Below are 25,885 nucleotides of genomic sequence, written 5' to 3' on the forward strand. Positions count from 1 at the left end.
GCATGATAAATGGTAAATATACGTTCCAATGTTTTTTTTTTGTGTGTCACACACAAAAAAAAAACATTGGAACGTATATTTACCATTTATCATGCTGCAGTCACAGGAAAACCAAAAGTATTATTAAGTTGCAAAAGTTAGTTTTATTTTATTTAATCCACTAAAGAAAATAAAAGTTGGTCTACTGGTGGTGGTGCACCCTCCTTTCTTTATTTTTATTTTATTTAGTGGATTAAATAAATAAAAATAAAAACTATCCACCACCGCCGGTGTGGATTGCTCTCTTCGAATATCCACCACCGCGTACGGTGCACGGCGGTGGATTCTCCAGCGGCAGTGGTGGATTCTCCACTGGTGGAGTGCACCGGTGGTGGTGTGCACGAAAGACAGCGGGGCGGGCAGTGGTGGAACGGGCGGTTGAACTGGAAGAGTCATCTTTAGTGAAATACTTCCACACTGTTGATGAATTCCTACCTGTTTGGCAAGACTTGGTCTGCTCATGATCCTTCCATCTGCTTGGAAGAATCTGTTTTGTAGCCAGCGGCACAACGCTGATCATGTGACACAATCCCTGACTGTGACTAGTCGACGCAAAATTAAAAAATGCGTGAGATGTCCTAGAATCGACTAGTCGACTAGTGTATTCAACCCCTACTTCCCTATTATTACCTAAAAATATATGTACAGAAATGAATGAAAGGTCCAAACTCCTGCAGAAAATCAAAGCTCTACTTTATGATGTCATTGTTGATGCAAGTAATAGGTTAATTGCAGTGGTATTTTAGCTCTTGGCATATATGAATTTCATGAAAAATCTTGCCAATAAAGCTATTAAAAGGTTGTAATCAAAACAATCTAGAACCTCCTACTTCTTTTTGCCTCCAGGGTAAAAGCTGGAAAAAGAGAATGGCTTTCCTCCAGCCCATATTTTGGGTCATAAGGTAAATAATCTGATAGTTAAAATATGATTCAGTCCTGTTTTTCTCTGTTCCCTTTACTTCAACTTTGCCCTCTTTGAAAGCGATGTTCACTGTGGGGTCAATGCTGTGCCTGTGAGAGGAGAGAGGCCTTGGATCAGAAGAGAGATGATAGTTATCTCCAACATTCCAGGGATGACACAGAGATATCTGCCTGATGGCAGGTTCAGGAGGCTTAGCGAAGGGGCAAGCAGAGAAGGGAGGAGGAGGTACTGTACAGGAGTTGTTGAGCGCACACCTCTCCTTCCTTCTCTCCATGTCTTTCTCTTACTGCTTGACTGCATCACTTCCCCACACATAGAAGAAAACATCTAATTAAAAGCTCTTATTCCACTTCATTTAAGAGAACGCTTAATGATGTGCTTTCAGGGGCAGACAACTGCACATTACTTCTCATGCAAAAGGAATCTCTCAGTTGTAGCCCTTCAGGATTCAGATACAGCTGTGCTTCGGTTGGATGTTTGTCCTTATTTCTCTTAGACGGACATGGTTATGTTTTCTCACTCAGTGTTGTTTAGCCAGTGGCCTGGTGGTGGTGACGGAGGCGGTAGACAAGAGGCGAAAAGTGCCATCTGACTTTGGCAGGGAGACTTGCTGAAGGAGAGTTTGTTGTAATTGCTCTGACAGGTTTTAAGGCTGTTAATGACTCCGGTCTGAGCGCCACCAATTTGTCAGCATGCTTGCTGTTTACTAAGCTGTTGTTTTATGGTCCAGTGCAAGGGGGCTGCAGCTTGTTTAAGCACAGATCAGGAAATAATCAGCGTAAAATGCTGGTTGCAGAGGAGCAGCCACACTAAAACTGTTCCTTTATAGAGCCCTCATCAACTGTATGGATCTGAATGAGTGCAGTGCACCATATGGCACGTTCACACAGAAACAAAAGCACTCTGATGGCTTACTTAAATCTAAAAATCAGATGGCAGCATAAGTGTTTTTTCATTAAGGAGATTATGCTTTACTTGTTGGCACTTGTCTATGTTACATGAGTACGAAGCATATTGCTAGCATGTGGTTATAGCAAGAAGGTCGGTAATCCCCAGCCGGCACGGAGCAACAGAGGGCTAGCTGTTCCACTTGTGTGAATAGAACCTCTTCGCATTTGTGTATGTGTGTATGTGAAGGAGATTGTGCATGTGTCAAAAGCATGTGGTCCCAGAGTCGGCAAAGAACCCTCCGTAAATCCAGAGTAAATAAAAGGGGTAACCAGACAGACAAAAGAAGAGCCCCCACTGCTTCTCTCATTCGCTGCCATTTGGGGGGACTGAATGTGCTAAACGCCGCTTATGTTGGCTCAAAAGTTGAGGAGAAAAAGAGGGGAAAGGGAGGCTCTAAATCCCCCCATCTTCTTTTCTCCTCTTTCTCTGCTGCCAAGCCTGCAAGGATAAAGGTGGTGTAATAGGAGGGAGAGGTGGAGGGTTCTGGTCAGAATGCTGTGCCGAGGTGGAGAATCCAAAGACGCTCCTGCAACAACAACCCTCTTAGCCTCTGCTCTCTCTTTATTTCTTTTTTAATCTAACTCCCCTCGAGTTTTCTTCTTTTCTTATTTGGGTGAGCTTGGTTGAACATGCCTGACTAGTTTGGGCTGACAGGGGGCATGGGGGGTCTGTTGTAATTAGTCACTTTAACCGTGGCTTTCATAAGCCACTGCTTATACACTCTTGCTTCATTACCCTGAAACAAACGCTTGGGCCTCCTGACGCAAAATCACTGCACAGCCTCAAGAGTACACACCAAAAATGTTGAATTTGTCTAGAAGCTTAAAAAAAAACTTTTTCTGATAAAAAGATTGAACTTGAGGAACGTAGGTTTGGCTACTTTTGATGTAGCTGCAATATTTATTGCTTGTGGTTAAATCCATAACATTTCTGAGTCTGACTGGACCATAGTGGCTTCCTCAGCAGGAGGGCATCTCTTGCACTTCAAGTATTGGCTCAGGTGTTGTTCAACTTTCCCTAAAGTCCTCTTTACTCCTAGCAGAAAGTGTATGACACTTTGTACTCTGCAAGTTGTTTTTTTTCCTACAAGGACTCTTGAAGTGGCCTGCAATGTGCCAACATTAGATAAGCACAGTTGCAATGTGTTTACAGTCCTTTCTCAGCCCGATAATGAGCTCAGCCCTGAGACCAATTTACTCACAAGGAGATATATCTGAATGCATTTTTAATAACCACCCACTGGTGATGAGAAAGGCGATGCATGTGAGCGTAATGTGCGTTTGGACTTGAGCTTGTTTGTTTGTTAGTGTGCTCATTCACTCTCTCTTATCCTCATTGGGTCCGGTCATAGTCTTATTGCCTGATTACATTTCCTCTGATTTGCTGTGCATATGAAAATATGTGGCAAAAGTTTTATTGCAAGCACTTTAAGTTAAGATCTGATGGAGTGAGAGAGGGAGGCAGAGGGAAGGGGAGAGGAGAAAAGGTTTAGGGAAGAAAGAAAGAGAGGGTAGAGTGGGTGGGTGAGGGTGTGCTGCTGTCTTTTTTTTATCTCCAAGGGCGCTGCTTTTCCAAAAGTGCCTGGGGCTACACTCCAGCACCTCGGCTCCCTTAGGCCTTTCGACTGCCTCCTAATAGCCAACCCCCATCTGTGTCACATGGCCAGATGATGGGACGCTTCCCTCTGCTCTGCCCTGCACTTTTTCCCCTTACCCAATTTTTTTTCCAGAGTGCACATCCACGCAGGTTAGAATGGCAGAGTTGCCAGGGAACAGTCAGAAGCCATTAGCGTTTGGGACAATTTGCCCTGCAGCGTTACTTCTCAGGCTCATAAGAAAGGAGTGGGGGTGGATGCAAAGCACCAGCTCTCCTTCAGATGTAATGAGGTTGAGCAAGTTGGATCTTCCTTATTCTATGTCTACTCTTTCTTCATTGCCCTGCTTGCATCTCTTTCTTCTTTCTTTCATTATTTCTTCCTTCCTTTTTTTTAAGTCCACACTCTCTTTGTGAGAACACGGGTGTGTCTGCTAACAGCTAATATACCTGTACGTGGAATTACTGCTTGAAAACTAAGTCTGATCTGTGGGTACACATCAATATCCATGTGCATGGAAGACTGAGAGGAGCTGAACAGCAGTGGAGTCTGGTTTCATCCTTGCGGGCTAGGGCAGGAGGCAGCAAGCATGCTGGGTAATGAAGTGACAGGTCAGTCTGTAAATACGCACGGGTCGCATTGGCCCTGGCCAGGGGGAAGGCTATCACATTGCAGTGAAAATGGAAACGTCAATAAAATTAATCTGCCAGCTTTTTGGCCACTGCACGGTTCTATTGGATGAGCCTGACTGCTCACAGCGGGAGAGGGATTTGGAGACTAGCTCAAAAATCAACACAAAACCTAGCGGCATCCAAACAAACACTGAAGTGTGCATAAACAGTATTCAGTGAAACTCAAAAGCAAAGAAACAAAGGCGGGGTGGTTAAAATTCACAGCTCACTAGTTGTGTTTTTGTTGAGGTTTTGAAGCAAACTGGGGGAGTTAGACTTAGCTTCCGTCTGGGTCGCATTTCTCAGGAAGCCCCTCACAGTCAGGGTACGAACCAAAGTTTATTGTTTTAGGCTTTCCTGAACAAGGATTCGTACTTAGCCTGGGATTTATGGCATTTGCAGCTAATGAATGCCCATTCTACAATTACAACACCCCTTGTCCGTGTCCCCATTCCCATATGTCCTTCAGGAGGGCCGTTGCTTTTTTAACTTCACACAGAGAGCGCAAAGTCGGCACTTCTTTGTTTTCCTCTTTTGTGTGGCTCTGCACTAATGATGTGGAAGGAAAACACTGCACAGACAGCAAAGAAAGACGGAGAAGGGAAATAATTTAAAAAATGAAGTTGAGAAATATAAAAAGAACCAAAAAAAAAAAAAGTTAGAAATGTGGGTCTCTGTTGGCTTTGTATTCTTCATTTATTTTGCATTTGATTACGCCACCAGTCGGATCCCTTTTCTTTCCCCCTTTTTAATGTTATTAGTTAAAATATTTATGTGAGATTAATGCGTGCATAGGTGGCTGTGATTGATGCCTCCACAAAAACAGGAAGACATGTGCGTCTGACTTTTGAGAATGTCAGGGTCCTTCTCTTCCTTAGTGGAGGAGTTTTTCAGATACATAATTTAGATGCCCTCAAGGAAGGCTTTCAAGGCATTTGAGCCCGGGGGCAAGAAAAAATAACCATGACTGTTAAAAGTAAATCATTTTTGCTAATGCACAATTAATGCCAGGGAAGAAGAACAAGAAAAAAGGCTTGGGACAAAGATGGAAACTTCAGCTTGAAGGAGGAATATGTTCATGTTTTCATCAAGAAATCAAACAGTGATGGACATTAATGTAGGCAAAGTCGCCGCTGGCCTCTCATGCTAATCTTATGCCAAGGCAAAGGGGGTGGGAAAGGGGGAGATTGTAAGTTTGGGTTAGGATGGGGGATGCATACGACAAGTTCACTCTGCTCATTGAATTGCAACAATGAACCTCCTTAAATTACACAAACACTCAACTGAACGTTCATGAATTCATGAATCTGCTCATATCGTCTTTTCCTTTTTCTGTCCCCTTTGGCTCTCTTCAAAGGGCGGGAATAAAATGCTTTATGTTACGTCAAGCATGCAAATTTAATTGAATTAATGACATGAGTCCTAGTCTCTGCTGCATTTGAAGACTCCTTGTCCAATTTGTTTTTCTTTCCTGCTCCTCCTATATAGAAAAAGAATTAGAAACACAGTGTTTAAGTTGCAAACCATAACATTATAACCCTTATTCCCCTCTTTCATGCTCTGGAGTAAAGAACAGCTCCTTTTGGCCTCTCTGTTAACCCCTCTATCTCTGTGCAGGCCTTTGTCTAAGGCTATCTAAATCCCTCCTAACTCATCGTCCTCGCTGCATCAAATCGTTTGGCCTTAGTGCACCACTTTTCAATATCTGTGGTATTTGTCCATTTTATTCATCTTTCATAAACCTCAAAACCTTCTTAACACTCAGCTCAGACTGGATGAACGAGCTTTGAGCCTACGGTGTGGTCCGTGGTGTTATTTAACGCTGGCTTTGGTTTCCGTCCAGGAGATGGCTTAGACAACAGCGTGGCGTCGCCTGGCACAGGGGATGACGATGACCCAGACAAGGATAAGAAGAGGCAGAAAAAGCGTGGCATTTTCCCCAAGGTGGCCACAAACATCATGAGGGCGTGGCTTTTTCAGCACCTCACGGTAAGCAAAGCCAAATGTGTTGGATGCACACGAGATGCACACGAGACTCTAAAGAAACAACATACAGAAGCACATACACACTTGTCACATACTGGGGCAGGTGAGTGAAGAGTGATGCTCACCTGCCTTTAGAGATACAATGACCAGGTCAATCTAATCAGTCTGGACTGTTTACTTGGCTCAAGAAGAAAGTTTCTCAACCGATAAAGAGACAGAGTGGTTTAGAGAATGAGGGTGTAGAAAATGGCTACTTCTGTAATGCAAAGTCCAGAATTTATTTTGTGAATTTACTCAAAATGTACTTTCTTGATTGGTTTGATTTTTTTAATCTGATGGACTTGATGCTTATTTGTCTTCCAAACACTTCAGTTGATAACTTTGATGCTTTATTTACACAAAACACACACAGTCAACATGATTTAGAGTTAATTACTATACATGTTCAAACACAGTTAGGAAAATATGGTTGAGTCAATTCTTCTGCTTGTGTCTTTGTAAACGAGGGTGGTCGACATGGACCCTCACCCTCGCTAATGTCATGATATTAACAGAACATCTGACTGTATTGATTTTGCTACCAAGGTCAGATTTCAGTGTGAGGTGGTGACATCGGGGTGCACAAAGCTGCCTGAGTTTGTGACTCTGTGCTGGAGGAGATGGGACGGCATGGGGGGATGAGCAAAGTAAAAAAAGCAGACAAAGTTGAATAGAGTTGGTATGGAGCTGAGGTCTTTAACATCAACCCCACATTTAAAAGGGTCAGGCACCCCTTTTGCACTATATAGCCCCCCTACCAATACCAAAGTGCCCACTCTCAGCTCAAAGCCCCCTCTACCCTGATTACCTAACCAAAAGCCCAAGTAATAAGCGGCCAGCAAACACAGCCTAATTGAAAGGGCTGTAAATCCATTACATATTGGTCAGGGATAATCAGGAGTGCTTTAATCACTTTTATCTATTCAGGAGCAGTGAAGCTGCAACAGCAAAGCCCTGAGCCTCGCAGGCCTTAGCAGCTCCACCACGCCAGTCTGCACGCTTATTATTCTCATCATTATCAAAATGACTTCACAGCTGTTCACAGCTCCGTCGCTCCGTGGCTGGAGTCCTCTTACCAAAGAGCGCCGGCTTCATGTTCAAGCCACGTAGAAAACAAAACTTTTGGATTTTTTTTTATTTAGAATCCCGCTTTTCACTATGATCGTTTTCTTCCCCTGAGCAAAGAAAATGCTGGTTGGAATTCCCTCTGAGATTATAATCTAAATGCTTTGCCAAGGTAAAATTTATTTTATGTGTCAAAGTGTTGCATTTTTCTTAATGAAATCCTCACACAGTTTCAATATTCCCTTCTACACAAATCCTTTGACATAGTTGTCAGAATGCTTTAGAAATGGGTTTCAAATTAAGAGAGGCTAGAAATGAAGAGGGAAGAGTTCAAATGAACACATCTTTCAGAGACTGGTTTAATTCAGATCAAGCAAAGCTTTCAAAGCGCCTCTTTCTGTTCCTCTTTCCTTTATCACATCCCCTGCTTGTAGATGTTCTCCAATCTTTATTTGTTTCTTTTGTGCAAAGCCTTGGTCAGTCTTGTACAAATAATAATCCCTCCCTTTTAACCTGCCTTCGTTTCTCTGCTGAGGAAGAAGACTAATTGAATTATCCCCCTTCTCTTCTCACCATCCAGCTCTCCCACCCATAAACTCTTAGACACACACACGCACACACCCATTAACCATTCTCCTTTCTTTTAATTTGTTAAGCAAATGTATTTGCCATAGCTGGATGCATTTGTCCAAGGGTGAATTCTTGGGGACTTTGGCCCCTGAATGGCCTATAGCGGCATTCTGCCATTCACGCATTCATTAACTGAGGGGTGAGGAGTGAAAGGAACGGCCTTGTATTTTCTCAAACTGAGGGGGCCAGCATGGAGCTCCTCTTCCATGAGCCGCAGGGGTCTCCCTACACATGTTCTCAACATCCAGCCATTGTCATATCTTCTGAAAAGCTCAAAAGGACAGGACCCCCCCTTCACACACAGAAAAACAACACAGGCCAATAGTAACAACTGTTGGCTTTTAGATTCACTATAACAAAATTGCCCTCTCCCTCTCCCCTCCTCTCTGAGGCTTCACTCTGACCTCACACTCTCTCGGGAGAAATCACACGGTTGTTTTCTTCACATACAGGAAGAAAACAAAATTCAACTCATATTCACCTCTAGCAGCATTCCAACTGAGAGGAAAGTGCACTCCTTGGACATATTGATCTCACAAAACATGAAGAAGATAAGCTATTATAACCCCGTTTATTATGAGGCCATATGCCCATGTTCAGGAGACCATGTGACCTGACAGCCTGAAATGTCCCACATGTAATTGGACAACATTGGACAGATCAGCTGATGTTGGCTGGCAGAAAAGGGTCAGACTGTCTCCCCACTCCCCTCTATCCTACCTCCAGCTTTTTTTTTTTTTTCTCACTAATGCCAAGCCCTCTCCCTTTCTCTCTCCATGTGTTTCTGGATGTCTTCCAGCCACATTAGGGGAAGGGAAATCCCAGACTGTTGGTATAAGCTTTTCAATACTACAGGGAGATTATGTTATCAGAAAGGTAAACTTCACTGTTAGGGGTAAAATGTTCTGCTTCGCTTCAAAAAGAAAGAACTACGGTGCAGAAGAGGGTGCTTGATTTTTAGATAATAAGAATCTGAAGGGATAAGTATTCATGAGAAAATGAGGAAAACATTTTTTTTCTAATGCCTGTTAAAAAAAACCCTGCTCTTTTATGTTTGGAAGACACTAACTTTAACTTTACAATTAGCCCCTTGGTGCCCTTGGCCTTTCCTTCCCTTTCACCCTTTCTAGCCCTCGCTCACCCCTGTAAAGACAAGGGTCGGCCTTGCAATGAAAACAGGAAGCACTCAGATGCAAAGAAACCAATATGAGCCCTGGCCTTGTCTTTTGACTAATGTAAACCCTCAAACACCTATGAAAATAAATAAGGGACCTCAGGAGCAAGCGTCACTAGTTAAAAGTTTTTGTGTGAACTGTAAAGGAGGGAGGGAAGGGTCACGCGATAGTGAGAGAGTGGTCAGTCAGAGATGTAAGGAGGTAGCCCTTTTAAGTATCAAGCATCTCAGGTTCTGTGCTGGGCCACCCTTTGGCCCGGGTGTTTTGGGAAATGCTGTTAAGCTGCTAAGCCAGGTGTATTGGTCCCCTGGGTTTCTTGAAAGGGAAGTGATATATCCTTTGGTGATTTAGAGAGTCTTTGGACTGTGAAGTAGAACTAAATGCACAGAAGTGAAATGTTTAGGTGTGATTAGATTACATTTTATAGTTATCAGTACAACAGACCATTGGTCTGTAACACTCAAGCTGACTTTTGAACTGTGTTTCTACTAAAGTTGGGCAGTAAAAAACTTTTTTTATGTTTTTGCACACCTTTTACAAACACTTGAACAAGAACTTCAGAGCGCAAGTGTTGCAACAACAATGCTAATATCGCAAAAAGTGAGAACCTTTGATGAGCTGAGAGCATTGTGCTGCAAACATCATTAGATACACCAGTGACAGTGCTCCAGCCCCCCCAACCCACACACTCCCAACCCAAGCCGAACATAGCATTAGTCTCCATGACAACAGGGTGTCATCGTCAGGTCGAGCCCTCCTGTGGGAGCTGCTCTCTCTGCCACCCTTTATAGATGCACATAAAAAGAGCCAGCGAGGGTCATTCAGAAGACATGGGCACAGGCAAGACCGAACCCTGGCAACCGATGTTTGTTACATACGATAAACAAGTGTACAAGTTCATCCCACAAAAAGGAAAGGGCACTTTGTTTGTGTAGACTAAACTGTCAGGCCTGCGGTATCCCCAGTTTTGTTTAAGCTCCTCTTGTCCTCTAATCCCTGTGTGTTGTTCCACTACAAGCTGCCTTCAAATAGTGGAAACACACATCTGCAAATAGTTTGAAGTACTCAGTCCCTTTTATACTGAACCATCATAATTCTTTCTTTACCTTTTTGAGGGCACCTACATAACAGCATGTAAGCAATTTCATTAAATTGTCTTTTAAAAAATTATTTTACTTTTTAAGGCCAGCTAATTTTAAACAACTTGTGCCTCCATGATTGAGAATCAGTTTTGCTTTTCCACCTTCTTAGGTTGTTTTAAGTTTGGATGAGAGCGTGGAGACAAAGGAGAGGCAGGGAGTGGATATAAGAGCATGAACAGGGAGGGGGTAAACGAAGGGGCTCCTAAGGGTCACGGGGTGGAAGCCTGGAGGAGGCCCACACACTAATCTGTCATGTGCTTGTTTGCCTCAGGAACCCAAAAGTCAGTTCTCCAGTCACCCGTAGCAACACAGGCGACGATTTGGTTCACTGCCACTATCCAAATGTGTGACTAACGGTGGAAGAAGTAGGAAAAAGAGTCATCATGTTTCTTTTGTCACAATACCAGCTGCCTTGTGAGTGTTTGCAAAACAAATGTGAGTGACAATATAACATAGTTTGGAGATGTTTATCACTGCAGTCATTGAAAGTTGCTAGTAATGAGTGCAGAGGAGACCTTTGAGGGAGTTGAGATTTGGTTTAGCTATTGTCGAGGTGGTGTGTTGGCTGCTCAGCGACCCTGGAAAACAGACACGAACCACCGCTGCCTGCCATCTGTTCCTCTCATGTCAGGTCAAGACAGCAACAATAGGACCTCACATACAAATATACTTTGTACATAAATACAAACAAATTTGCATGTATTCTTATTTCAGCGTTTCAGTTTATTTATACTTTCTGTAAGAACGGCATCAAGTTTTGTCATTTTATTGCAATGTGCTGTGCTGTACTCAAGCATCTGTGTGTTGCAGCTCCGACTGTTTACAGTGTGTTTTGGCATAGATGGTTGCTGTTCCAGAGATTTAGTGCTGCATTTGAACGTAATAAGCTCTAATTCGTTTCATGCTCTGACATCAGACCTTTACACTTTGCCCCCTAATCCAGATCTGTCACAGTTCCACTTCAAAGCCAACTCACCCCACATGGAATCCACGCACACATAAAACATGCCACATTAACCTTGCATACACCGTGCAATTGGTAGAAGAAAAGTGCTTACATATTTCCATATAATAATTACTATCATTGTGTACTTGATTTTTTTTTTTATCTCACAGGTTTACTTATTGGATATTAGCATCCTGCTGTTGTGTGTTTGTAAACGCAGGGGTACCCACATAACCCCAGTACTTCTCCTCCCTGGTTCCTCTCATTTCCCTTCCCTTGCTGTTAATTTTCATTCCTGCTGTTTGCATCTTAATGCAGGTTGTTTAATGAAGTAGCAGAGATGAGTGCTCTCGCTCAGGGACTGTTTATAACACATTCCCGCTGCATGGAGGTGATTAGACTATGTGAAAATCCACAGTGTTTGCAAAAAAGAAAAACAGATATTGTCAAGCACAACAATGCAGAAAAAAAGAAGAGCTCAAAGAGTTCACTGAAATGTGGTGCAATATCCATTTCTTTAGAGTGTGATTTTGCAACAGGGGTGTCCTCATTGAATAGAAGGAGCACAGCGTGAGTTTGACTTTCCCCTGCAGAGGTGACTGCACATGCCCTGACCATAGCAGACAACAAACAGAGCAAAGCCCTGTTGATGGCAGTCAGATTTATAAACTCACTCTGAGCAGTGAGAGAGTCTTTCAAGAATCCACATGCACAAAGCTGACAAGACCTTTTTCTAAGGCCTCATGCTCCAGGGAGACTAGACCCCAGTTCGGGAACATTTCCCTGCCTTCAGCTCTGTCAGTTGCTTCTGTAGTCATAACACTGATTCAGGCTGACTGAGCTAACTCTATGGGAAGTAGGATGGAATGTCATCATTTGTAATAAGGGACTCCATATGTTTTTTTGTGATGTCTCTGGTGGAAGAGCTGTTATTAAGATAGGGGTTGTTGATTCTATGCTGCTTTCCCGCATTTTTACATTTGGGGTTATTTTACTCATAACAAAGGCAAGAGGAGGATTTTGGTTTCAGACCTTAGAGCCAGCTCCCTTAAATTACCTCTAACCCATTCTGGGGTTTCACCCTGCAGACGGAACTTATTGCCCCCTTGGTAGATTGTGGAATAGTGGAAAGAGCTATTGCTACTGTTGCTATGGCGGCTGCTGCTTGCAGGGGACCATGGAGGCCAATGAGATTCTGCTGCAGGCCTTCCAAGCTGCCACAGTGCCACTTTGATATTCATCTCACACCAAAAAGAAGGAAAACGCAAAAGGGGAAAAAGAGGAGCATGAGCATGGAAACAGCAAAACAGGCTAAACAGGGTTGGGAGTCAAAGAGAGACGAAAGGTTGAGGGATGGAGGCACTGAGTAGAAATCAAAAGCAGACTATGTGTTGCACTGTTTGGTTTGTCATGGGACCCCATAGCTGCAACAAATCTCACTCCTGCCTTTTTGCCTGATTTTCTCCCTTCTCTTTCTGCTCTTCTCAAATGCATGCTTTTGTTTTACCCAACACAGTCCAGAGGCAGGCTGTGGGATTCCTGCACAGTGGGGTCCTTATAACTGCGAGCCATGTCTCTTGTTCTCACATGCACTCCCTCCCGCACCCTCCACTCCAACTTCCTCACTTTCAATTTTTGATATCTTTTCTGTCTTCCTCCCTCTGAACATATGGACTAGTTTTTCAAAAAGAAACCAGTCCACATCAAAGACAGAGGCTGAGCGGGTCAATTTGTTGCCCCCCCACCCCCACCCCACAACTCTTTCCCTTCCACCAGCCACAGCGGACTCTCCTGCACCTCAGCAGGATTTACCCAGAATGCTTCATTGCTAAAACATTTCTCTCTGACATATATATTACAGAGCCATGTGTTGTAGTCTCTTCTCCACATAGAACAGACCTAGTTAACTTCATTCCCTTGGAGTTCTCTTTAGTCAGATATTGCCTAAAACCATGTAATGTTATACGAAAAGCTCTGCACCAAAATAGCTATTTCAGTCAATGGTATGGAAAAGCAGATACAAAAAAATAAATGGTAAGCCAATGAAACAAATCAAATATAAATGAAAAAGTAATTGTATAAATTCAAATCACAGCACACCAGACCCTGGTTCCATATGTAATTCTCTCTGAATATGGATCATGAGGAAATCTTGTTCCCCGTACCCCCGGGGCTGCAGTGGCTAACATACAAAGCACCTCTCTAAAACCCATAAACCAGCTTGTACTGTAATTTAGATAAAGAGGGTGACAACAGCGGTGCATGCCTCCCAATGCAGAACCTCCTTCTTGTTTCTCATCCTTCTACAATATCTCCTGCTCCTCCTCCACTCTTTTTTATCCAACATAGAGAACGAAGAAATATGAAAAAATAGGGGGTGGGTGAGAGGGGGGGGCTAATGTGTAATTAGCAACACATTTTTGAATCCTCCTTAATGTTCATTACGGAAACCAGGGGCAATTACAAGTTCAAAGAGGTTTAGGGCACCCGCAGCTCGCATAATCAGTCACAAATTAGGCACTGCTCATTTGTCATAGCACAGTGTACACACAGAAACACACATGTGCATGTTGTCAGAGTTGAGTCATAGACATGCTGACAGGCATCAATTTCCATATGGGCACAAATCTCAGTTACACCCCAAGGCACCGAGTTGGGCGGCTCAATCCTCTTATGCTGTGATGCTTTGTTTTCACTGAACAACAGCAAACACCTCTGACACCTTCAACATAGCTCAACACTATACTGTACCCTACTTGCACTCATCCTCTTATAAGGGTCCTGTTTGCACTTACAATCCCTTCCACCATCTGTCCCTCTCCTGTCTCCACTGGGCAGGTTTTGATTTAAACCTCTATCTCCCTCTGTGTCCATCTCTCCCCACCTGTCTGTGTCTCTGCAACATGTGACATTGTGAGTTTCATGCCTGTCCCCCCGGATATGTAGCTCAGTTACCTCAGGGGCAAGGTCACAATGGGTATTCCTGTCTTCAGGTGGCTGTTTAGCACACTGAGAGTAGAACTCACAAAACCGGAGGTGAGCTCCTATTACAGGACTCCCTGACCAGGGGTCAGCTTTGACACTGTCAGAATACACAGGAACATGCACACATGTCCTGGCATATTTGACACTGCACATGCATACACACACAAAAGCACACTGAACCTGCTTATCTATCATAGCTAGCTCATTCTTCACGTCTTCTTTTTTGTTCTCCTTTGGTCGTTTACTGTACTACTTTCTCATTTAGTCTTTCAGTATCTTCTCTTATTTCCAGATCAGTCTGAGTCTTGTTCACATTAGGATTCCCTGATATGATCTCCATGAAGTTTTGCTCTAGTGACCATGCGTTGCCTGTCCTGCCTGGCACCTTTATTGTTTAAGCTGGTCTCACGAAGAAGCACAATCGGGTCTAGTGAAATGAATAGAGCCCTATCATGTGTGGCTCAGCCTCAGTAAAGAGGGAGCAGGAACTCATTTTTCACTGGGGGAACGACATCCATCTCAGGAGCCAAACACTGGCTGTTTCATTAAGTAGCCCATCCAGGCAGACAGATGTGTTCACCACACAGCCATGTTTGCCTATGCAAGAGCGTGTATTAACCCACAATCCTTTGGGGGAGATTAATAGGGTACCAGCCCCTTTTTCATTGATTATCTTCATGCCATTTCCCCTTACTTTCCTTGGCTAGATATTAAAAACTAATGAAGCCTATTGAAAATGGGAACTGGGAGTTTCTTCACGGATCATTTTAGGTTATTTGGGCTCAAACAGAGAGGAATCTCTTTAAGGCACAGTTTGAGACGAATTAGGAAAATAAATGTGGAGAGCAGTGTTGAAGAAAAGGGAGAAGGAAAAAAACGAGTGTGACTGTAAAAAAGATGTGTGTTTAAGAAACGACAAGTCTACTTTGACACATGGAGTGGAGACACGGCAGATGTTAGCAATTCAGCAACAGAGCAATGCATTCCTAGTGCTGGAATTGTGTCCTAATTGCTATAATGGAGGTCGTAAGCACTAACAGTAATGGAGTTGTGAGGATTCATCTCCAGCAACCTGAATTGGAGGCTGATCCACTTCAAGATGTCCTGCGCTTTCATTTAAATCAAAATACAATTACTGAGCTTTGAATCTCTTCCTAAACTAACTCCATCTCTACCATGACCACTTTTAGATTTGAGTCAAGTTTAGTGATTTGCATAGTTGTGATTCGAGGGAAGGTGGGTGGACGCTTCAGACAGAAGGGTGCAGGAGACCCAGGAGGTGAGTAAGCAGAGTTAAAAGCATCCATGTGATGGCCTCACCTCTGCACCAGGCCTGGTGAAAGGCGATGGGGTGCTGTCGGGGAAAATGACTTCCTGAGACATTACCATCAATCACCAGACAGGTCAGGCCCCCCAATCCTGCCATGAGGACGGACGAGAAGAGAAGGGGGATGGGGACCGAGGATTAGACTTGAGGGAACAAGAACAGATCTTCAACAGAACAGACTATTAACAATCTCTTCCTCTCATCTTCTGACTGTTTTATGTCGACCCTTTCTTTGCTTATATCTGTCCAATCACGTCTTTATCTGTTTCTATTTTCCACGACTCCATAAAACGGCTGTACAGACGTTCAGGAATGGCCCCTGCTGGTCAGGGTCCTCTCCTTGGCTCAATTGCATCATTAATTATTCCACAGGCAGTGGGTTAGAAGCAAATCTAAAGAGAGGAAGAGAAATAGAGCGGGAGCAAGAGTTAGATGATGAGATGGAGGACAGCTGTCGAACACCCCCAGTTGGTCTCTGCCTCTCTCTCCCTTGCTGTAAATGAAGGATGGGAGAGGGGAGGGGCTTGAGTTACCTCGGTAAGCGGTCGTGTTACATTCCTGAGAAGGGAAGGTTGGGGGTGGGGGGTGGTTCAACGAGTTGTTGAAAAGAACACAGACGCTTGTCAACAGCCTCTGAGCCAGGGAGCCATCGTGCCTTGCGTTAGGCCCGTAGGTCAATGACCTTTTGTAGCATCGAGACAGAAAAAGGTAGACAGGAAAAAAAATCCACCATAAGGTACGTGTCATGGCTCGTCTCGGGCAGGGATCAGTCAAAAATCTCAAAAACTTGAAAATCCTTCTCTTAGTCCTTGCAATGCTTCTAAAGCAGCAGTTTATAGTGGATTATCGTTTTTCAAAGCAGTGCAAGGAAGAAGAGCAGCAACGAGGAGAAAAACGTCAGGCGCTGTAAGTCCTGCTAAAATGGCCCATTAGATTTAAGGAGTAAAAGTTCATCAGCTTTATTAATGGGCAGGTATATAAATGAAGTATGAATTACCTGACTTTTATAGAGTGGCAAGAGAGAAACTGGAGTGTCTTATGATATAATGCTTTAGTGAGCTGTTCTGAGCGCTCTGATGAGCAGGCTGCAGAAAGGAGGAGGAAGAAAAGGAAAACTGGAGTGTGCTGGGGTCCCAAGAGTCCAGCAGCTGGAAGGTTGCCTGATTGTTGCTTACAAGGTAGCTGCTTTGGTTTGCTTGAAGATAAGGATGTTTGCAGCTTCCAGGCTCATACTTTATTTGTCTTAAGACAGAGCTGTGAAAAACTGAGCATATGTATAGTTTTACACACATTCATAGCAATAATTTGAACATGTCTGCAGTTGCACATGTGCAAAATCAATTATAAGAATGCATGTATGCAAACAAACAAAATATGCATGAGGTATAAGGACACACACACATACACACAAACACACAAATGCACAGTCAGGCACACAACATACACATGCTCCCCACCTTCCTGTAATAAGCGGTAAGCTGAGCTAGCTGATGGTCATCCTCCCATGGGGCTGCTGGGTTGCTGCCAACTTCCTGCCTGCTTTGTCAGTGGATAAAGCGTCTAACAAACGAGAGGGCTGTAGCCAGGCAGGCCAGCCAGGTCAAAGGTCACCTTGGCCCTCGGGCAGGATTGAGCCTAAAACCACTGCGAGTGGAGAGAAGGAGGTAATGGGGAAAAAAAAGTACTTAAAGATTTGATGCTATTAACCAAGGCTAAAAGCTACAAAAGCCTTTGCTTGTTCTTTTTTTTTTCCCTTTCCTGTTCTCTTGTCTCTTGGCTGCACATCATAAGGATGTTTTGACTCTGTCACATGCCAACTATACGGTGGCCCTGATGTGTAAATAAGCAACATTTGAAAAAACAGATTTACAATTCAAAAAACGCAACAAAAATGCATTTGAAAAAACGGGATTACATTAAGCCAAAGTGGAAGTGGCCAAAGCGGAAGTGGCCAGAATCACATTTGACAAAATGGAATTAATTTAAGTAAAACCGGAAGTGGTGGGTTTTTCTGGGGTTTTTTTCAAATATGACTCCATTTTTTCAAAAGTGATTCTTGCCACTTCCACTTTGGCTTACTGAAATTCCTTTTTTTTTTTTTCAAATTATTATTTTTTTTTCACATGTAATTTTGTTTTTTCAAATGTTCATTTACACCTCAGGGCCTCCGTACAACTGTCCTTTAAGGCACATTAGAAAAGTGAAAGATCCTGAGGGCATCCGTCAGTGCATACATGTGCTCTGCCACCTTTGGGTGTTGAGCAATGACAGAAGAAATCTCCTTTACTCACACTCCTACATGAAAGGAGAGCTCAGAAGACTTGCATTTCTGAAAGGAAAGACTGTAGTCTGTAGGAGAACAGACACAACAGGTAGGGACAGGGTGATGACTGATCAGGGCTTGGTTGGCTTCATGCCACAAAAACGCTTGTAATCTCAAATGAACAGTTTCTGTGATGTCAGTGTGGTAAGGGATGCGATCTGAGGGTGCATTAACATCAGCCCTCTTGTCCCGAACTCTAGCCCGTTTGCCAAAGAAGTCCGGTTCGTTTGGGGAGGTGTGAACTCGCCATCAAACTCTGTCATGGAACAAAAAGGCAAACTCTGGCCTGGTGTAAAACCTAGGTCTCGGTCCTGTAGAAGAAAACTCGAGTGTGGTTCGAGTACAGAGTGAATGTAAACAGACTGCTCTTCGCAAGCAGGAAGTGGAGTACAACGCAGGGCAAACCAACAAGCATTTCTCTTACCTCATATGGAGCTGTCAGCCTTGTGTGAAAAACAACATTCTCCATGGTCTTCTGCCTCATCTTCTGCTCATGCTGAGTCCATTATTGAAAAATGACAAAATATAACTCCTAAAATGCTAAAATTTGACGCCACTCCGTTTTTGTTTTTATTTCCAGAAGAAGACGAAGTGTCTTCAGAGGTTTTTGTGTCGTTTCTTTCAGTAGTTCTTGGTGCAGCGCCCCCACAGGCGAGTGGGGGGACAGGTTGTGTTCCCCCACCCCCACTGCACAGTGCAGTGTGTTCTAGACTGCACACTGCACTGTGCAGTCTAGAACAGGTTGGCTCGACTGCACAGTGCAGTGTGAATGCAAACGCAGCAGCTCAAATGTAAACAAAATGTTATGAATATTGGTCCCCAACCGAACCGAGTCTACCGGACTATCAGGTGTGAAAACAAACTGAAGTGTTTGTCTTGGTCTCACAAGTGCTTCTTCAACATGTAAAATAGGAAAAAGAGAGGTACTGGAAAAGAAGAGAGAAAATGCTGGTTTCCACCCCAGCTGTCCATTCAGAGGGGGGAGAAAATTTGACATGGTTGACTTGAACACATTTAGCATCATTAGCAAACAGGAAGTGTCCCCTGCAGCTGTTTTTGGGCGAGGGAGGTGGTGTTCCTGCCTGCAATGTAATGGACAAATGTTAACCACCATGTTTGCCTTTGATTCCTGACCTGAAAACAAAAATTGACATTACAAATGTCCTATGATATCTTTCAAATTGGCTTGACATTCCATAGTTGCCCCTGAGGGGGTTCTTGTTTGTCTTCTGTAAGTGGCTGTGCTCTTGTCGTTGTATCCCGAGGCTCACTATTAGAACGTAGTGGCCTTTCTCTGGAGAATGTGCAGCCTTAAAGAGACAGAGGATAGACTGGAAAAAGAGAGCAAAAGGAGCTAAATGAGGTGATGGTTGTGTATTTGAATACTTTTCTCTTTAGGTTAGTACACAAAGGAAAGGAAAACTGTCAAGTGGAAACTCTCAGAAGCTACATTTGAAAAGTGAAGCACTCACCCTGCCCACCTTTCTTTAGCTCAGTCTCTCCATTTCTATACAAAATATATGTTTCTGTTTCAATTGAAGATTAGCCTCACTTTACTTTGACTTAGAAAGTTAAACAGAGTTTAAAGAACACAATGGGGCTAGCGGATTATCTTAGAGAGCGAACCTGTATTTTCAACAGATTTTGTCATTAATGCCTAACTGTCTTGTCAGTAGCTCTGTGCGTTCCCATTTTTTTAAATATTTGTAAGCTTTAGTATGCATACATAAATTCATTTCAAAGATGTTGGTTATTATTTAAATTTGTAAGTATACTTTTAGTAGAACTGAATGTTCAAGTTGCTGAAAAGTCCATGTTAGAGGTTTACTAATACTGATCCTCGTTGTCAGCTCTAAAGGTTGCTGCTTTCACCTGTGCACGAACCAGCCAATGCAACGTTTTATTAACTGTTGCATGTACTCCCAGTGACTTTATGTCAAGAACATGGAGAAGAGATGTGGAGGAAATTAGCTTATAGGTTTTTAAAGTACCTCACAAACGTGGGACACCGATTATTTCACTTGTGACCTCACAGTCGACAGAAGAACAAAGGAGTCAATGTGGAAAATAAAATTTTAAACTTAAAGATATTTAAATACATGTACTTGCAACCTGTCAATGGCACCATCTTTTACACAATGACCACTGATAAAAGGCACCAGCATGATCAAAAAGGAAAGGTGGTAAAGAAAATGGATAAATGGAATACATTAAAATTTAATAAAAGCAAAACTTTTTGTGAGAAAATTATATTTTTTTCTGCAAGATGTCCATCTATCCATCCATCCATCCATTTTCTTTTCCTGCTTGTCTCTTTCCCAGTCTGGGGTGCTGGCGCTTGTCTCCAGCAGTCATTGTGCGAGAGGTGGGGTTCACTCTGAAAAAAGGCTGCAAGTCCATCACAGGGCCATAAAGCTTCAAATTAAATTAACAACTATTTACACTCTCACCAACACTTAGGGACAACTTAGAGTTACCAAATAACCCAACATGCTTGTTTATGATTTGTGGAAGGAAACCAGAGTACCCCGAAAAACCCCAACAAGGAGAACATGCAAACTCTATACAGAAAGGCCCCAGGCCTGGAAGAGATTGGGCGACCTTCTCGCTGAAAGGCGACAGCTCTATCCACTGCTCTGCCGTGCCACCTCTGCAAGATATCTTAAAGATAATACAGCATTAAGTGTGGACTTTTGCGCTGACATCAGGCAAGCCAGTGAGGAGAATAGAATAGAGGCTGGGTGCCTCTGAGTGTGCAGTTACCACAACAAAGCCAGCAGACTGGTCTGAAAAGCCAGGTCAAATTCCTGCCCTCTAGGACCTGGCTTAAAATGTGAGCTGAAATTTTTAAATAGCGGGACAAGATCAGATGAGTGCAAGAGAAATGGGAAGAGGTGGAATGAAGACGATAGGAGACAAGCAGGAGGCAGTGGGGAAGAAATTGCCACTGGTGGGAGAGATGGACAAACGTATTCTCACTTTGCGGATGGAAATATATTACAGCCCTTGACCGCAGAGGAGCATCAGTGCACTGTGAACAAAGAAACCAGCACAACAGTCTCAACTGGGTGATTAAATAAAGACACCTCAGCAGCTGCAAGTCATAGATAAGATCACCTTCTAAATGTACCTGTTGCAAAGTCAGGCAGATCTATTGCTTCTCTTTGTTTCCTATTTGCTTGGAAGTTTTTTCTAGATTTCTATGCTGAAAATGAATACAGTTTTACTTCCATTATTGTATATAAGTGATGTATTTTCACTTCATTATGCATGATTGAATTTAGACAAGAAATCCAGTAAACATTTCTTCTTTTTGCTGGTCAATGGTTATGTCTGGGGGTGCATTGGGATTGTGTGGGAGTGATTGCTATTTAGCCTCATGGAGATTGGTACAATCAGATTCCTGTATCTTTCACATCCTCCAGGGCTCCTTCCTCACCCGCTCTCCCTTCACCCCTCCTTCTTTCCAACTCCCACTTTACTCTTGCTGTAGCTTGGCAAGCAAGCAGAGGAGTTATGCCATAGAGCCTCCCTACAACCTTGCACTGTCTCCAGTGAACATAAATTAATGGTGTAGAGCAAACAGGCTGCTGGCTGGGATCCAGGAGCTGGCTTCAGGAGCCCAGCCAGTGATTGTTGTCGAGGGGGGCATGGTAGCAAGCAACTGCAGGAGTAGTACTGATGCACTGCCAAACAACCTACCAGCCATCCAGGCAGTCAGAGAGGCAGACAGACAGACTGGGGGCTCTTTTGCTCTATAATAGATGCAGTAAGCCTTGCTGGTTTGACTTGTATTTGCAGTCATCACTTTTTTTTACTGTCAGAGGGCAGTCCGCTGAGAGTCCTTACTTAGTGTGGCAGCTTTGGAGCTTGAAGTGGGAGAGACAGCGGTAAGTGCAGTGGTATGTTCTGAACGCAGAGAGTTCGAGGTGTAAATGTAAAGGTACCTTCGTTTACTGTTATCAGAGATTGGCAAGCCGTGCTTGTGGTTTGTCGCTTGACGTCATGTGAGCTCTGTTCATAATGTGTCTGTGTGTGTGATGGACGAGCATGCAGTACAGTTGAGTCATGAAGCATTCTTGCTTGTTGTCAGGAAGCAGCGTAGTAAAATAAATAAAAATCATACTTAATTTTTCCCATTGGCAGCCAAAATCTGCAACAAAAAAGGGTGAGAATGCAATACTGCAAAAGCAAAGAAATAAAACATGAACAAAGTCAATAAATTAGATTTAAATGAGGCTGTAAATAAACAGGAGCAGCATTGTTTCTGTGGGTTTAAATCACGCAGAACTATCAAATCATTCAATCATTTAAGTTACAGGCACTCCTTCAACCCTGCTGCAAGTACCAGGGTAAGGTGATGATGAATTCAAAAACTTCAACTGGATATTTTTACATATCTGTGTGATCTTTCATTAATGCTGATATGCATTCAATCTCATCGTCATTTGTCAAAGAAGCCAATTGTAACATTATTAACAATGGCAACTTCATATTTAAAATGTGCCAATCTTACCCCAGCTCAGTGTAGAATCCATATTAAAATGTCACTCCCTTGGTTGATTGCGTTTATTTTTGACAGTGAATATTATTATTGTTTTTCCATGATTAAAAACAAAAATGATACCAATCCCTGTGAGAAAGGCATTTATGACAGAAAATATGTTTGGGACACAAAAGGCACAAAACAATGCAGCTCATCATTGATGACACAACAAAAAGGCATTGTTGTAAATTAATTTATGGCATTACATCTGTTTAATTTAAAACATGAATACACACTTCAACTGGATGAAAAAATACAGATGCAGATTATCTAAAATCCTTATCCAACAGACAAAATAACTGGAGTCTAATCACACCGGTCATCCTGAGCAAATCCTTTGTGTTGCCATGGCGCTGAGGGTAAACAGCCAATGGCCTGTGATTTCCTGGGAGTCATTAGCATCGAATAGGTTTGCAAGCCGCTGCAACCTTGTGACCTGGCTCCATAACTCATGTCACACACTGATGATGTAATTAATCAATGGGGTCCACCAGCGGCTCATGCAAGGCTCTGCTGCAGGTTCGGTGGGTGGAGCGGAAGCATCAGAGCTGGGAAAGTGGTGGGGGTTGCATGGAGCAGTCGGTATAATGATCAGGCTGTGGGATTTGATGACGGCTGCAAATAGGTGTCAGGAGAGTACCAAAGTGATATATAGCAAACTGGGTGTTGAATGAGTAGATAGAAATCTGTGTGGGTGAAAGGTGTGGTGTGAGGTAAGAGTGGTCCAGCAGTGCATGTGGTTATTATGTGTGTTGTGGTGAAATGCCAAGACGAGCTCAGGGGGGGTTTAAGGACAATACCCAGCAGATGATAGAGCTAGTAATGTTCAGCAACCACAGGAACTATTACAGCCCAGGTTATCAGAGAGCACAGAGCACATGAAAACCTGTCATTTAACCAGCAGTCAGTCATATAAATGTGCAGTTACAGGCCAGAACTGGACATGAAGGGTTTGTGCACGTTGCTGATCAAAGTTGATAAAATAAAGAAACAAGTTGTCAAAACTGCAGACTTTTGCTGTCCTGACAAACAGAACGTCTTCAGTTTTGAGACTGTTTTACTTCCTTTATTTTATTTTATTTTTCTTTAAAGGATATTGAACTCGAGCTTGTATAGGAGTTACTTTAATGGGACATGTTGAGCAAATCCGAAGCTAGAGTGGAGGTTATCAATACCATCTTTGTTCCCGCGGTGTGTTTGTGTTTCATTCATTAAAAAAGCATGTCATGGTGTCTCCTGAGAGTAGAGAACAACTATCCAGGAAAAACACACACACACACACACATCAGAGGAGACTTTGTACTTTTAGTTTGATATTTCTCTAAAATGTGCATTTCAGCTTTGCTTTTAAATAAAAACAATTTATATTTTTTCATTGTCTGATTATTGTGCTTTGTTGTTGTTGGTTTTACTGTGGCAATTAACATTAAGAGGTTACTCAGAGGTCTAAATAGTCATTCTCCAATTTCACGGTTGCTGCAGCTTTGTAACAGGCCCATCAAGTCAACTTGCTTCGTGCGTGTGCGTGTGTGTGTGTGTGTTTAACTTGCCATCATGCACCCTTTTCTGAGCTTTCATATCGCCAAGCTAAAGGGAAAGTTGCCACAATGTAAATTTTGTGTGGGTGGCTTCCATCATATATGTGTTAGAGCAAGAAGGTCAGCAAGAACAGCAACACAGAGGGTTCAGAGCAGATGACTAGAGAATGAGGAACGGCTTCGTCGGGTTCATTTGTAAATGTTTTTATATTTCGTGTGCACGTACCAAAACCTACTCAAGATTTAAGGTTTGAGAATGTCTCCATCACGTGACATCAGGGGAATGAGTGGGTTAATGGGAGAGGGTTGGATAAAAAAAGGATATTTTTGTGTCGTATCTATGCGGTCAGAGTAAATCTCCTTACTCAGGGGTTTTTGTGTGCACGGGGGCTTTAACGTCCCCACTCTCCTTGATGAGACATCTTTCTTGTTTGTTCAAACCATTCATTACGTGGTAGCTGCTGGACGAGCCGTGCTGCTGGCCGGCGTATTTATCATGAGGCTAGAGCACGCTCTGGCTGACAGTGGGCGATTGATGACCGGGTCTGGGCCTAAGAGGCTGAGGAAGCCTTAATACAATGTAAATGACCCACTCCTCATTTCCAGTGTAGGCTGTTCCTACTACGCCATCCTTACCTTGGAGCCTGTTTATGTTTGTGTGAGCAGGGTAGGAGGAAGTGTTTGCTTTGGTATATTTGCAAGTGTGTTTAGGTGGTGACCAAGGTCAGGTAGAAACAAAGAAAAGGCAGAGGAAGAAAGCTGCACTCCTTTTACATGTCACTGCCAGAAGGATGTGCACAAATTCTGTAAAATAATCACATACCGCTAAAGACAAAGTCGGAGCAAAAATGCTTTTTTTTCCCCCTTGTGTCCATGTGCTTGTCTGTAGCAAAATATGTAATGAACAACTGATTCAACTTAACAGATTTTCATGATATTCAGAATCAGAATCAGAATAAACTTTATTAGAATTGCACCAAGGTACAACGTGAATATGTACGTACAGTCGTCCGAAAGATGGGCGGAGTGCACGAAGCTGCAACTACAGGAGAGCGCGGCCATTTTATCCTTATCAGATAATAATCTTGGATAGGAAAAGGGGGAGAAACATGAGGGTAGATAGTGGTATTACAAAAAAAAGATCTTTCACATCTTGTCTAGCAGGACACGATTTGAGACATAAAAAAACTACCAGCAGCTCAATTAAAACATGATTACATTTGACATCGAGGTGGTGAGATTTCAAGATATTTCAAGAAATGAAACATTATTGACATCCACAAATCAAGTTTTGGATTCAATCTAAATCAAGGTGGCTGTCACAGCCAAGTGAGCTTAGAAAGCACAAAAATAGCTGCAGCTCAGCCAATTTTACAGATACTGAGCTAAAGATTGGTGTGGTAGTAGCTGAGCATCGCCCTCAATGTGTACTTTGAGCACAACACATTGTGTAACATCCTTACTTAACACATTGGCGCTGAACAAATTTTAATGAAACTAGTGATTGTGGCTATACACAGATACAAGGACTGAAGAGAACAGGTACCAAGACTCCAATACGTTTTATAGTGTTTATTTAGCAAAGTGGAAAATCATCAAATGTACCATGGAGGCAGCTGGAACCCTGAAGAGCAAGGAGATGGTTAATGGTCTGTCAGCAGGGGTGATAATGTTTCTGCTGCTAGGAGGTAGGAGTCAGTTGTGGGGAGAGCTGACCCAATGGTTCCAGGCAGGAGGCAGGCCAGTGGTAGGAAGACATGGAGGCAGCTGAGGAGGCACAGGAGAGCTCAAGGTCCACAGAGGAAAATCCAGGGGACAGGAGGACATCAGGGATTAAACACTGGAAGCACAGAGAAATACAAAGTCTGTTAATATTCAGTTTAACTCACAAGAAAAAGATCAGAGCACAGCTACCATTGTCAGGTAATGCTCCAGCGCTGACTGCATGTCCTCTGCAGCCTTTTATGTTCCTCTTGCTCATCAAGCTGATGATCCTCAGGTGCTGC

At 43.1% G+C, this 25,885-nt stretch overlaps 1 protein-coding gene across 1 annotated transcript in view; it reads left to right on the forward strand.

The window, feature by feature from the left end:
* meis2a (Meis homeobox 2a) overlaps window positions 1-25,885 on the forward strand; it is a gene marked incomplete in the record, with an annotated part of 83,547 nt that overhangs the window by 28,766 nt on the left and 28,896 nt on the right. The window contains 1 exon segment of the mRNA XM_037694931.1: window positions 6,021-6,166. Coding sequence (XP_037550859.1) covers window positions 6,021-6,166 — 146 coding nt within the window.

Source organism: Nematolebias whitei, chromosome 21 (assembly GCF_014905685.2).
Source record: "Nematolebias whitei isolate Nwh7 chromosome 21, NemWhi1, whole genome shotgun sequence".
In the NCBI taxonomy this organism is placed as follows: domain Eukaryota; kingdom Metazoa; phylum Chordata; class Actinopteri; order Cyprinodontiformes; family Rivulidae; genus Nematolebias; species Nematolebias whitei.